This window comes from Vicugna pacos, chromosome 4, assembly GCF_048564905.1.
Source record: "Vicugna pacos chromosome 4, VicPac4, whole genome shotgun sequence".
In the NCBI taxonomy this organism is placed as follows: domain Eukaryota; kingdom Metazoa; phylum Chordata; class Mammalia; order Artiodactyla; family Camelidae; genus Vicugna; species Vicugna pacos.
Genome location: NC_132990.1, coordinates 2,955,390 through 2,969,859, shown reverse-complemented (window position 1 = coordinate 2,969,859; position 14,470 = coordinate 2,955,390). Strand labels below are relative to the sequence as shown.

The window sequence follows — 14,470 nt, the reverse complement described above, 5'->3', positions numbered from 1 at the left end:
TGGTCTAGAACAGGGGCAGCTCTGCCCCCCGCCCTCCCCGAGCACCCCCCCGGGCAGTGCCTCCCCAGGGCACTCGGCCCTGCTTGAAGGACGGGAGTCTGCTGGCTCCAACCCTGATCTGCCCCAGGGCCCGCAGGTGCAGCCCCCGGGTCCGACCCTGCTCCTATCTCCCAGGCCCTGAGCTTTCCTGGAAGCTCGCGAGGTGCCAGAGATGCTGGTTAAGCCACAGGGTGACAGTCTTCCTCCTGCACCTGCTGTAAGGCAGTTATCAGAACTGTCGGGTCATGTAGGGCAGATGTGTTGTGAACACCTGCCAACGCCCGGGGGTATGTGGTTAAGTTAGGAACTTAAGAACTTTCGTGTCTGGGAAGTTCAGAAGCCATCAGGTCTCCTCTTCTCCCCCGTCTCATGCACTTGTCGGCATTTCCCCACAAGACCACAATGTGCTGGAGGGCAGGGCACAAGAGCTGAAATGAATACCGCGCCAGTGGTCACTCAGTGATGATGGGGTGCAGGCTAGGCACAAAGAGAGACCCCGCTTCACCCAGCTTCCTAAGGGGCTGGGCTGCAGTCCCCAAGGCGCCCTTGGCCAGCCTCAACCCCTGACCCACAGAGGCGCTGGGAGTGGGCCTCCACTCTGGGCCAGGCTCCTCCCTACACGCTCTGGATCCACAGGACTTGCCCATAAGGGCTGGAGGGGTCCAGCGTCTGCAGACCACGGCACTTCCCTCATATAGACTCAGCTCTGGAACTTGCCTCCCAGCCATGACGTGAGGCCCCTTGGAGACACCTTGGCTGAACCTGTGCTTTGAGAAGCCCCACAGGCTCCATCAACCCCAGAGGACCAGAAGGAAGGGGGTCTTCATGGTGCACAAATGGAAGTTTGAGAAAGGGAATCAGCTGAGATTCCCTGCAGGGGCCACCACAACAGGGAAGGAGAGCAGATCGCCAGCAGTGCACATTCTCGGAGCCCTGCTTAGAGGTGGCCGGCTGGGCAGGGCTGGGCTGGGCCAGCCAGTTCCCTATCTCAGGCTGCCTGATCACTGCAGATGGAGTTTGCGGCCCCTGTTCAGGCCTTTAAAGTCAGCTGGGCTCTCTGCACAGGGCCATGAGCGGCCCCAGCTGCACCCACAGGCAGGAGACAATCAGGAAGAGTCACAGTGGGCCCAGCAAGGCCATAAGGGACAGTAAGTAAGGCGAGAGGTGGTACCCAGGCACCAGGGTGCCCCGGCTGCATGGGTGGTTCACTCCAGCAAGCTGGGGCCAGGTCAGTGTTGGAGTCAAGGCCAAGCGGAGACCCTGCCCCCCGGCCAGATCCAAGGAGCAGCAGTGTTGGACCATACTTACGGGTGGACTTCCCGTGGGTTTTCTCGCAGTTTGGGCAGTGGTATATGTCGATGTCTGGGGCCTCCTCCTCTTCCACGCCAACACAGCTGAAACAGGAGACACAGACATCATCAGCAGTCAGCAACTGCTCCGCTGCTTCCCCTGCAGGGCTCTGCAGCACCTCCTGCTCACCTTTCAGGAAGAAGGGCCGGGCAGCGTGAGCACAGCCGGGGCAGTGTGTGCGCGGGGACAGTGGCCACGGGGATGAGACGGAGACTCGAAAAGGGACATAGGGTCAAGGAAGGCCTCACCAGGTGTGACCAGGAGGGGCAGAGGGAACTGGCCATCCTTCGAGCTTGCTTCCATGTGGGCCATCATTGCCCTGTCACCACAGAGCCCAGGGAGGCTGGGGGCATGGGTCTCAGAGCCAGGCCACCCCCCTCAATTCACTATAGGCAGTTTGCAGCCATGGGCAGGGCCCCTTTGGACCCCATGGTGGGGACAGCTGCAAGTCACCTTCCCCAGGGGCCTGACCACAGTGCTGGGACAACTGGATATCAGAAGGGTGAAGCCAAACCCCTACCTCACACCATATACAAAAAATTTACTGAAAATGCATTAACAACCTAAAGATAAGGGCTAAAACTGTAACACTCTAAGAAGGAAACACAGGGGTGAATCTTCATGACTTTGGATTTGATCATGGATTCCTAAGTATGACACCAAAAATACAAGCAACAAGAGGAAAAATAGGTAAACTGAACGTCATCAAAATTTGAAAGTTTTCTGCATTAAAGGACATCATCAAGAACGGGAGAAAATATTTACAATCATATACCTGATAAGGGTCTATCACTCAGAATGCATAAAGAACTTTACAACCCAACAACGAAAAGACAAATCAGTTAAAAATGGTCAAAGGATCTGAATAAATATTTCTCCAAAGAAGATACACAAATGGCCAACAAGCATATGAAAAGATGCTCAACATCCTTGGCCACCTGGATGCCACTGAAATGCAAATCAAAACCATGATATATCCCCCCACACTCACTAAGATGACTACAACTTAAAAAAGAAAAAAAAATAGGAAACTAGCCAGTGCTGACGAGGATGTAAAGAAACCAGAGCTCTCTTACATCACTGGTAGGTATGCAAAATGGTGCAGTGTCTATGTTAAACAGTAGAATTACTACATGACCCTGCAATTCTGCTCCTAGGGATAGACCCAAAAGAGCTGAGAACACCTTCTCAAATAAATCCTTGTACGCAAATGTCACAGCGGCTTCAGTCACAGTCACCAAAAGATGGAAGTAACTCAGATGTCTGTCAACTGATGAATGGATAAGCAAACTGCGGTGCCACCACACAATGGAGTAGTATTCAGCCTTAAAAAGGAATGGAGCACTCGATACACACGACGACATGACGGACCTCAAAACCATCATGCTAAGTGGAAGGGACCAGACGTAAAAGGTCGCATATTACGAGTCCACTTATATGATCATGCCCATAACAGGTACATGCAGAGAGACAGAGCAACGGGTGCCATGGGAGGGTGGAGGGATGGGAGAATGGGGAATGACTGCTCAGCGCACTTCCGCCTGGGATGAAAATGTTCTGGAACTAGATGGAGGTGATGGTTGCACAACACTGTGACTGTATTAAATGCCACTGAATTGTTCACTTTAACAAGGTTAATTTTATGTGATGTGAATTTTATCTCAATAAAAAAAGAAAAAGAAAAGAAGCTGGCCCTGTGAGAGTGACACCTTTCCATCGTCACTAAGGCTGGCTGAGTGCTCACTCTACATCTGGCAGCATCAGTAACCCTAAATGTATTTTTTTTGCAACAGTCCTGCAATAATTGGGACAATTATCATTAGCCCTGCTGTACAATAAGGAAAGAGGCACGAGAGGTTAGGTGTCTTCCTAGCCCCAGAGTCTCCTCACTGTTCAGGGGGACAGTCTTCCCTCACCCTCAGGCGTTGGCCCGGGATAAGCACGACTCCCTGCAGGCCACCACGTCCCCAAGGCCCCGGACAGGACACTGCCTGCCACAGATGCCCCAGTCCCACAGCCCCGGGAACAGAGCCTGAAGCCCAGAAAGACCTCTGCAAGTGTTTTGAAAATATAAAGTTTGCTCTTCACTTTAGAACGAAACAGAAATAAAGTGCAAGCAGTCTAAAGAGTCAGGTGTAAAAGACAAAGCCATCAAAATCAGAGCGTGAGGGCGTGTTTGTTCTCATGTTGCACAAGTGACTTTCTAAACAAACAAAAAAATGGAAAGGAAACCGGAGAGGACACTGACGGATTGTGACAGTGCTCCTTATCATGAGAGCAAACTTTGAAGTGCCAACTATGAAAAGCATGTACACAGCACACATGGCAAAGTGTTTCTACCCTTCCTCCATGAAATACACACCAAGGGCACCTCCCAGAAGCAGCACGCGGAGCCCTGCGGAGAAGGATGCCCCACCTCACTGGCCACCATGAAAGGTAAGCTCAAATCACGATGCCGATGATTTTCACCTGACAAATTAACCAAACCTGAAACGCATTAAACTGGTAACACTCCACGCTGGTGAAGGCACAGCGAGGACAGTAAACATGGCCAGCTCACCACGGGTCTGTCGCCAAGGCTGTCCCCTCCCTCCACTGCCGGGCATGGGGCGCGCCCTGGAGGCTCAGGCAGCAGAGGCCAGCCTCTCTCCACTCCTGAGGAGGAAGGGCTGACTCACCTGAACTCTCCCCCGGGGCTAGCCCACCCGGCTCCTTCCCTCCCAGTCCTCCTCAAATCCCTGCCTCCCAGAATCAGGTCACCGATAAAGTCCTGAACCCTGGGCCTGCTCTGCATGACAGGCCCTGAGCCAGCTGTCCTCAGTTTGCTTATCCATAAAGTGGGCTCATGACACCAGCGATCACACGAGGATGAAGACTGCAACTGCAGAGCTAGGCACGGGTGAGCCCCATCGCTCACGCCCACCAGGAGCCATGGGCTGAGACAAAAGACCCCTGCAACTGTTCAGGATTAGCCAGGTCCAGAAACTGGACCCAGAACCCACACCCCAGGTCTACACCTCATGTCCACACCTGGAGTCCTGTGAAAATTAATAAAAAGAAACCTCATTTAGAATGGAGTCAGGAGTCTTACGCCCTACCACTCGATGCCAACTGGAGTCCCAACAGGAGGAGAATGTACCCTTGCATCTCCAACATGAAGAAGGTTACTACTTTACTCCTCAGCAGGAGGAGGAATGTCTCCTCGCCCGGCAACAGCCCAGACGACGAGAGAATGTCACGCTCAGCCAATGAAAAGCCACTACACTCTGAATTCCCAGTTTCCCCAATGAACCCTTTATAACAGCCCCTCCCAACCTCCCCTTCTCCTCATAAAAGAACGTCCCTCCTCTTTGTTCTCTGAACTTGCCTGTGGTTCGCCAGAGATTGCATGTCCCAACTTGCAGTTCTTTGCTATAGCTGAATAAACCCATTTTGCTGTTAAAATGACTGGCTGTTTTACAGTTTTAGGTCAACAGTGCACATGGCACGTCCACACCGGGCAGTGGCTCCAGGCTGTCTTCTCAGTGGCGGCCCCTGGGGCACACAAACACTGAGGGTGGCTGACCTCCCCTGACGGGTCTGTCCCCATCCCCGCAGGGGCCATGCACACTCGTGGCTTGTCTGGAATCCCTGCCTACCCAGGCCACAGGCACCCCAGGGACAGACAGACAGACAGGTCCTGCTGCGAGGCCTCCACGTGCTGGCACTGAACCTGCAGGCAGCCAGGAGGTCTGAAGGCAGATGCCCAAACTCTGACACTGACTTGAGGCCCTTTTACCGGGTCAGGAGTCAGGTGCACCATGGAAGGTCCAAGACAGGTGGGGCCCAGGTGACAGGTGGGAAGCTGAGGCCCAGGCGTCATGACCCTGTGCACTGTGCATGCTGACACTTCCACACCATCCCTTGGGGCCACCTCTTTAGAATGCCACCCCCTGGGGGGCACAGGGCCCGCCTGGGCCAGGATGGGTCTGGCTGTTAGCTGCACTGTGCAGGAAGGCTCCCAGACTGAAAGGAAGAGAGGCAAGGGAGGTGGGCACCTGTTCTGCTGGGAACACCTTAGGGCAGCCCCTCCCCTAGGAAAGCCACCCAGGGCCTGGGCCACCCACCAGGGGGTGACCCCAGGCAGGCCCAGCCCCTCCCCTAATGGGTGCCAGCAGCCCCCACACACAACCGGACACGTGTTGTGGCCTTGGCTGCCTGTGCCCACAGCCCTGACAGGGCCCACCTGACATGTGGAAACCAAGGCCCCAGAACCAGCCCACCGGCTATACTGTGAGCAGAGGGGCAGCCTCAAGGGTCCAGGGACACCCTGTTCAGTGCCAGCTCCTGTGCAGTGAGCGTTAGGCCACATCGTGGTCACTGCCATCTCCTCGAGGCGGGCTGTTTATTGAAACAGCTCATTTATTTCATTATCCCAAAGTTAAGGCTTACTGAGTGCCCCTAAGAAATTATTTGGGAAGTTATCAAAAAGTCTGAGAAGAGAACACAGCAACAGAAAAAGTCAGAAGCACTTCCCTGCCCTAAGTCCGGGAGCAAAGACGCTGACGTTCTGATGGAGGGGTCACGCCGAGTGACCACCCGGGAGCGCGGGATCAGCACCACCCAGCGAGCACACAGACCACGAGCACCTAGTCGGCGGCTGTCAGTGTGATGGATCACTATTTTAAAATACTTTGAAAGATCAAACTTTAAAAAAGAGTTACACACTTCACATTAACATAAACCTCCCCACTCTACCCTCACTAAGCACAGCGGGCAAGTGGTTAACGAACATCAGTCTGAAGAAAATGCCAAACACACACACGCCCGAGGCGTGGACTCCCACAGGCACGCCCTCTGCAGGAAACCTGCTCAGGGCCACCTGAGCCCAAGCAGCCAGATTTTCCTGGTCTGGAAGGTCTCCTCCCCATGGAGACCACAGCTAGCGCAGGACAAGAGCCGGGCACCCAGGGACGTCCCCCGACGGACATCCTCTAGTCTTCCTGGGCCGATGGCAAGGCACCCGAGGGCCTCGCCTGTCCCCTGTCCCCTGTCCCGTGCGGGACTGCAGAAGACGAAGGCTCTGTGAGGACCCAGTGAGCCGAAGAAGGGGTGAGGAGGGCCCTCACAGCAGCGGGCCCCAGACTCAGGGGTTTCTGGATGGAAGGCGGCATCGCCCTCCTGGGCAGCAGGCACTATAACCTGCCGCACACTGCAGGCCCAAGCAGGGGCTCAAAGCTACCTGCCAAAGGTCCGGGGGCAGAGGGAAGATGCGGGGCAACAGCCACGAGCCAGACCCCAGATATGGCCAGGCCCTGCTGCGTCCGTGTCCCCAAGAGCACCACATCCGCACAAGGCAGTCCCAGCTGTAGCCTGGGGGGTGGTCAGCCAGGCCTCGGGCTAAGCCGGCCAGGTGAGCACACCGTGGTGTGCATGCTGGGGGAGAGCAGGCAGGTGAGAGACGGAAAGAGGGGAAGAGAGGCAGAGAGGGAAGGAGAGACGGAGAGCGCGGAGGCAGGTAACTCAGGGCACAGGGGGAAAGACCAGGAGCTGGAAGGGGCGTTGTGGGGCCAAGGCAGGGGAACCCCGCACAGACCTCAGAGGCTCGATGGGGACAGAAGTCACCCAGGATATCGGTTCTAAAACAGAACTACAACTTCAACAGCTCTGACACCTCGGCAAAAAGACACAGTCAGCCAGGCAATTGTTGAGTTCGTCCTTTTCATTAGCTCTGGTGAGAGCAGCCGTCCCCCAAATGCCCCAAAGGCCACATGCCTTCCTGAAGGGCAGAAAGCTTCAGGGGCCAAATCATCACGGACCCTGCTGACCCTACCTTCCCTCCCTTGGAAAGAACCCAGGCGGCCGGCACCCAGGACCGCAGGTCCCTAGGAGAGGCGCAAACGAATGAGTGATGTTCCCACCAACTGGTAGATCTCCCAGGGGCCCAGGGACTGCTCTGCTCACGTGATGGCTGAAGGAGAGGGTGGGATACAGGATGAGGTCAGACCCAGGACTCACAGTGTGAAAAAGACCTGGAAACCACCTGCCCGACGCAGGCAGATCTACAATGCAGAATGCTCTGTGTGGCCAGGATACTGCTAAACTAACTTAAAAAAAAAAAAAGAATGAAATAGATCTTTACATCCTGACGTGGAAAGATACTCACAGTAACTGCAGAGTGAAAAATCGTAGGTTACAGGAGAACATGTACGGCATAATTCTTTTTAGTGGAAAACCCAAAACAAAATTATGGGCGAGTGTGAATGTGTGTGTGCGTGTGCGTGTGCATGACTGTGTGTGCACTCCTGCATGTGTACATACATGTGTGTGCATACGTGTGTGTGCCTGTGTGTTTCTGTCTGCGTGCTCACTCAGTCCACCCCACTCATCCTGCCACTGGAGAGGCCAGGTGGTGAGAAACAGGGAGGGACACAGGTGCATTTTCAGGGGCTCATGACTGGTTTGATCTGAGCAACCAGTGACCCCAGCATGCCACAAAGTCAACACCAACCAAAGTTAAAGCTAATTTGCTGTCCAGGAAGTAGAAAGACAACAGAATTTTCAAAGGCAGAGGTGGGAGGGGGATAAGTCACCGAAGAAAATGATCAAGAAAGGGGGAACTGAGGGGCAGGGGCTACAGATTTCAGACATTTGCAAAGGCAGCAAAATCACATCAGAATTGTCCAAGTGGCTATCCGTCCTCTGGGAATGCCCATTCCCAGGGAAGCCTGGATTCCCCGCTCTTTGTGCAAAATCAGAGTCTGCCCCTTGGAGCAGCTCTGGCTGTCAGACCGTCGCAACACCAAGGACCAGGGGAACAGAGAAAAAAAGCAACTCTCCCCTCCAGTCGGGCCACTTCTGGCAAGACTTTCTAGAATCCCAGCATGGGGGACACAAAGTCGTGGTGACAGCCCTGCCAGAGGAACTCCTAGGTCACCAGCCCCCAGCCCAGCCTGGGCACCCCACCACATTCCTCTGCTCAGCCTTTGGGAATTACGGCTAGAATTTTCTCATGAATCCACAGTTAGACTGTATTGTGGTTTTTTTCTATTGTGTTGTCAAGAGTGTTGATTTAATGTAAACCACAACTGCTCTAACCCTGTTTTGACATTTATTTTTTTTTAATCATAGGAGGAGCCTCAAAAAAAAGGAAGTGGCCCCTTTCGATCCAAGAGGGGAGGGGGACAGGCAGAACCTCCCCGATGTGGCAGCCCGTGCAGCGTGAAGCACCGAGGAGCTCAGAGGTGGCACAGTTGACATGTCAATAATGGTCATGATGCAGGGGCTGCTGCAGGGACCGGGCGCTCCTCCTGCCCATGGAGGGACTAACGTGGGAAGAAGCTTCCTGAAATACAGTCATGTGTGTCGAGAGCTTTAGAAAGGTTTTTATTCTTTAGGCCAGTAATTCCACAACTACAAACCTATTCTAAGGCCAAAAGCAGAAATGAGCGTAAGATTCACATGCAAGAGGGTTCACTCCAGGATTATTTAAAATAGCGAAAAATTCAGAGCAGTAAATTTTTCCAGCCAGGAGGTCGGATACCCAGGTCATGCTGCACTCACACAGCAGAATATTATGCAGCAATCAAAATTCTGGTTTTACACATTTTTGCAATCTGCAGATATTAAAACTACAGCTCCGGCACACAGTGACACAGGAGGGCCCTGAGCTGGTGCCAGCAAGAGCATATTCATCTCCTCTTTGTACTTTTCTGTATGTTCCTAAACCACCCAAAATGTGTTTGTATTCCTTTTGTATGAAGCAGCCAAAGTCCTGCTTTATTTTCAAAATCGAATGATGCCCCTTTCCAGCTCACTTTCTTCTGTCTCTTCTGGGTCCTGGTGTCCCACTGAAAAGCCCTCCTGAGCTGGCTGCCCTGCAGCAAGGCTAGGACACCTGTCTCAGGGAGCCGGGTGAAGGGGAGAGGGCAGGCTGGCAGGAGAGACAGGGAGAGACAGGACAGGCAGACCCTGCAGGGAAGTTATGGCCAGGGTGGGGGGTGGGGCCAGCATGGGGGTTGCTCAGTGATTTCCCTCACGGTGACGTCATCCCATGTCAAGCCCACCCCACTTCAGAGCCATCCTGCTTCCTCCCTCCTCCTCCCCCATTCCCACCTGCGGTCCCTAGAAGATGCCCAGGAACTGGTCATTGGCACATTTCCACATGACGTGGCCATGGGGACTACAACTCGGTCACCACTCAGCTTCAAGATGGCCATCAGCCACAGGTCAAACTTGAGTTGATCCTTGAGACCATAATCGTGCAAACAATCACTATACCACAAAGTGCCCAGCCACAAGTCCAGGAACCACACAAGCTTTTCCACACAACGGGGGAGAAACCACAGTGGGAGAAGGGAGGTGACACCCTCAGAGCCACACGCAGGCAAGAGGCAGGCCGGATGAGCGGCCCTTCTCAAATTACCGGCAAGGGCAGCAAGTCTGGTCCTCATCTCAGGACACCCCCAGGCCAGCTGCTGCCCATGGATTTTTGCTTTCACCCTAAGAGCCTCAGGCGTGATGTACAAGGGAGAAACTGAGGCCCGGAGAGGCCAGCACTTGCCAGGCCCACATGGGAAGGGGTCAAGAGCAGGCAGGGGCAGCTGGGTCTATTTGCACCCTGCACCTTGCACACCAGGCTCAGTAGCCTTCACAGCTCCCAGCCAGCCAAGGGCTTGCTATGCAGGGGAGGATAACAAACACTCTGCCTCGGGAGGTAGAGGAGATACGAGAAAGATCAGACCCTGATGCGGCTGAGCCCTAACAGGATGAGTTCACAAAGAGGAGCAGGAAAGGGGAATGGGGAAACAGCCAGACCTGGCCCAGCTGGAGGAGCCTGGCCCACCTGGGGAGGAGGGCGCCTGTGAGCATGGGGTGTAGGGGGGTGTCTGACATGGCCTGGGAGTGGTAGGTGACACTGCCCCACTGAGGAGTGTCTCACTCCCAGCCCTGAAGGGCAGTCGGCCCGGAAACTCAGTACATCAGGATCCTCATGGGTCATTCAGACCATGCGGCTTCCACCAGGCCTTCGTGGGAACCCAGCCACAGAATGATGACAGAATTTCAGTGGGGTCAGTTCTGTCTGCTGGGTCTAGATGTAGACTCATGGGAAAAACCCATGTGGTTGCTCTCAGAAGCCACTAGGTTTAGGGTGACCATTACACAGCCATAGGTAACTAGGACTACGGGGAGGGACGGAAAGCTCAGAAGAGATGAAAACAGGCTCCAAAATGCAAAGGACAGTTGTCCTCCCAGCCCCTGGCAGTGTGGCAGGTGAACTCAAGAGGGGTTGTATGTACAATGCCCAGCACCGTGCTGGGCTCACGGCAGGGGCCTGACAGGACATTTACTGCTGTCATAGCCATCACCACCATCACCATCACCACCACCGTCATCATCACTATCACCATCACCATCATCACCACCATCACCATCACCACCATCATCATCACCATCATCACTATCACCACCATCACCATCATCACCACCATCATCACTACAATTGTCACCACCATGATCATCACTATCATTATCATCATTGTCATCATCATTATTTTCTCCTGATGAGCTAATGGATCATGACACATGCTCTCATTTCCATCATAAGAAAGAGCAAAACTCCAGAGGGAAACACAGAATCTGCATGGAAAGAATGTCAATATCTATTCCACTTCTCAACTGTGTCATATCCACTCTTCCAGGACTCTGAGGTAAATGGATTCCAGCCCAGCCCCTCCCTGTCTCCAAGGAGATAATGAGGGGCCAGTGGCCTCTGACCAGCTGAGCTTCAGGCCATCTTGCCCAAAGTTTTTCCTCCCTGGCTGTAACACACTTGTTTGTGCTTCTCCACACTTCCCTTCAGCAGGATGGGGCTCCCCAGAAAGGAAGCTATGGGAGAGTTGGAAGCCATGGGGGAGACAGAAGCCATGGGATGATGGAAGCCATGGTGGGGTAGAATCCATCGGGTGGGTGGAAGCCACAAGGAAACAGCCATGAGGGACGGAGGCCTTGGGGGAATGAAATTCATGAGGGGGATGGAAGTCATGGGGAGGGGTGGAAGCCATGGGTGGTAGTGGAAGCCATGCGGGAACAGCCATGAAGGGGATGGAGACCATGGAGGGGACAGAAGCCATGGGGGGGGATGGAAGCCATTGGCAGGCACTCCGGAGAGGAACCTCCACCATCCCCAGGCCACCCCTGAGAGCACCACTCTCAGGAATCCAGATGAAGCCCCTCGCAGGGTGAGGAAAGCAGGGCCCAAAGACCCTATGCTTCTTTAACTCCCCAATTTATCATAATTTATCACCATCTCTAAGAGAAGCACATGCATCCACACCTACAATGGCAGCAGACACCACAGAGGTACTCTTGTAGGGCACACGGGGTTTCCTCCTCTCTCCTAGTTCAATGGTTTAAACAAGGATAAACTGATGGTGCTCACTCTAGTGGAGGTGGAAGTCAAGGTCCCCAATGTCCACACACCTCTCCTGCCAGTCACCTTGGGGCAAGCGATGCACATCCCTAGTCTCCTTCAACTGGAAAAGGGTCCCAAAGGCAGTGTGTGGGCTGCCAGGACAGAGAGGAGCAGGGCGGGGGGAGCAAGCACAGGGCCCTGGGAAGGGCCCGAGTGGGGCCGAGTGCAGCTCTGGGAAGTCTACCAGCAGGTGCCTTGCATGGTCGGGCAGGACACAGGTGAGGGAGGAAGGCAGAGGCAGGCAGGTGACAGTTCTCTGCCTGCTCAATGTCACCGTCATCTAAGAGGGCTCTCTTTGACCCACTTTCACTATTTTGAAATTTTAAGCCCTCCAAAAATGTTGAAAGGTTACTACAATGAATAGCCGTGTTCCCTTCACTTGGGTTCTCCAGTCCTTAACAACTCTCATTTGCTTTACATCTCTGTAATTTTTTTTCCTGAAATACTTGCAAATATGTTACAGACAGCAGAACCTGCCCCCTAATTCATCCACCTGCAGCCTCCCAGGAACAGGGCTGTCTTCACGATAGCCACACCGTCAAAGTTAACACCACAAGCATGTGTCTACATAGTCACATTTTCCCAGTTGGCTCGACAACATCCTTCTTAGCTATTTGTAGATTTGACCCAGGATCACACATGGCACGAGCTGCCCATCCTCTGGGCTCCTTAAATGGGGTCAAGGGACGCTCTTTGTCTTCGCTGGCGTTGTCCTTTGCAGGCTCCAAGCCAGTGGTCCCCTACAGACGCCGCGTCCTGCACTGCCGAGCGTTCCCACACGACAGCACTCGAGCTGCGCTGCCGGCCCGAGTGCCCCATGGGTGGTGCTGGTGCAGATCACAGACTCGGGTCGGGCTCTGTCCCATGGGTCTCTTGGCCGGTGCAAGTCCACTATCGGGGGATGAAGAAGGGACTCTGCGAGGGGTCACTCTGTTGCCTCCACAACCTCTGACCTGTGGCCTCAGTGTGCAGGGCTAATCCAGCCGGAATCAGGTGCTGCCCTCGGGCTTCCACTTACCAACGTGCCCAGGCCCAACATTGCCCAACATCGTCTTGGCAGTATGTCCAGACTATATCGAAGAGCCTCGGGGAGGGTTTTGAAGATCTGGACTCCCAGCCCCGCCTGACTCACTGGATCAGGCCCATTTCCAAAGACAAGCTGGAACCTGGGAGCTGCTATATAGAAGGGTCTATCTTAGGGAGTCGGGGGGGCAGGGCCTATGCCCCACGCAGGCCTCACTCGGGGTCTCTATGACCCACAAGGAGCTGTAACTTCCTTCTTAAGGGGACACACAGCCCCTTGCAGAGGAGCAGCCCACATGCACAGCACAAGTCCCCAGCTTGTTTCTGGCCAACACCCGTGGCCCTTGGCCACCGTCTGCGCCCAGGTGCCAGCTTTGCCTAGGAATTCACCGCTCAAGCACATCTCTGGACTATGTTTGCTGCAGGAAAACCCCAAGCGTGACAGGCAGAAACCACAGAGCAGAGCCCCCTGCACGTGGGACATAAGTCGCTTACCCTTTACGAGTCCCATTACTCAACCCTAAGCAAACTGCTTTGCCCAGCACATTGCCCCAGTCCCAGTGGGACCAAAGCTCCATGACCTAGAAACCTGCAGGCAGCTCCACCCCAGAGGAAGCGGGGAAGTCCTTGATTTCTAGACGGCATAGAGAGCCCAGCAGAGGACACAAGTGAGCAGACACCTGTCACCCGTGAGCAAACGAGAACAGGAGACCGGCCAGAGGACAGCACTCGAGAGCCCAAGATGCTCACCTGGACTTAGCTGACACAATGCCCCCCTAAGGGCTGCCGTCCAAAAATCTTACCCCTAAAGCATTTTCAAGCACAAAACCACATCTGCAGGTTTAGTTTAAGTAGGTGTTTGCTGGAGAGGAGAAGTAAGCAGGACACAGAGGCTCATGGCACTAAGAAACCAAGGTCACATCGGGGAAGGCTGTGGGCCCCGATGGAGACCTGGCCCTTCTCATGCCCCACAGAGACGCCGCTGAGGGGGGACACCTCCTCGTGGTCCATGCCCTGCCACTGGCCTTGTGGACACCAAAATCCAAATAATTCCAAACAATGAACAGCAGTACCAGGAGTGAAAAATATCAGGTACCCAACTCAGCACCTGCCGTCCGTGAGTCTCATGTGCCTCGGGGAGACCTCAATCTAGGTCTGAACCGTATGTCAAGGATGGAGTAAATTGTAGGAATACATTTTCTATGGGAAAAAAAAAAATAATGAAACCGCCTGAACAGTGATTTATATCATGGCTTTAAGTAAATAATTTACAGAAAGGGAGAGAGTGGTGTTTTCAATATTCCAAAAGAGGTGTAACAGTGCTTGTAGTAAGACGTGCAAACTCAAACTGCGACGTTCCCCCGCCACCTCCCCCGTCAGCTGGCACTGCCCGAGGAGGACGGGCAGGACGCGGTGCTGCTGCAGGCAGGCGAGCACTCTCACACGCCCTCTGCGGAGACACACCTTGGCGCAGCCTCCAGGAGGGGAGCTGCTGATACTGAAAACACGTGCACGCTCATCCGCGGCCCTCTCCCAAGAATGCGCAGTTACACCGGAGCCGGCATGCACAGGGCGTTTCCCGCAGCAGCAAGCAGGTGTCCATCC

At 54.2% G+C, this 14,470-nt stretch overlaps 1 protein-coding gene across 3 annotated transcripts in view; it reads right to left on the bottom strand.

Annotated features, from left to right (window-relative positions):
• Nucleotides 1-14,470, bottom strand: part of PHF2 (PHD finger protein 2) — an 88,976-nt gene that overhangs the window by 41,935 nt on the left and 32,571 nt on the right. For all 3 annotated transcript variants that reach the window (XM_072959126.1, XM_072959125.1, XM_072959124.1), the window contains exon 2: nucleotides 1,348-1,433. In XM_072959126.1, the coding sequence (XP_072815227.1) occupies nucleotides 1,348-1,433 (86 nt within the window). The remainder of the gene's footprint in view (nucleotides 1-1,347; nucleotides 1,434-14,470) is intronic.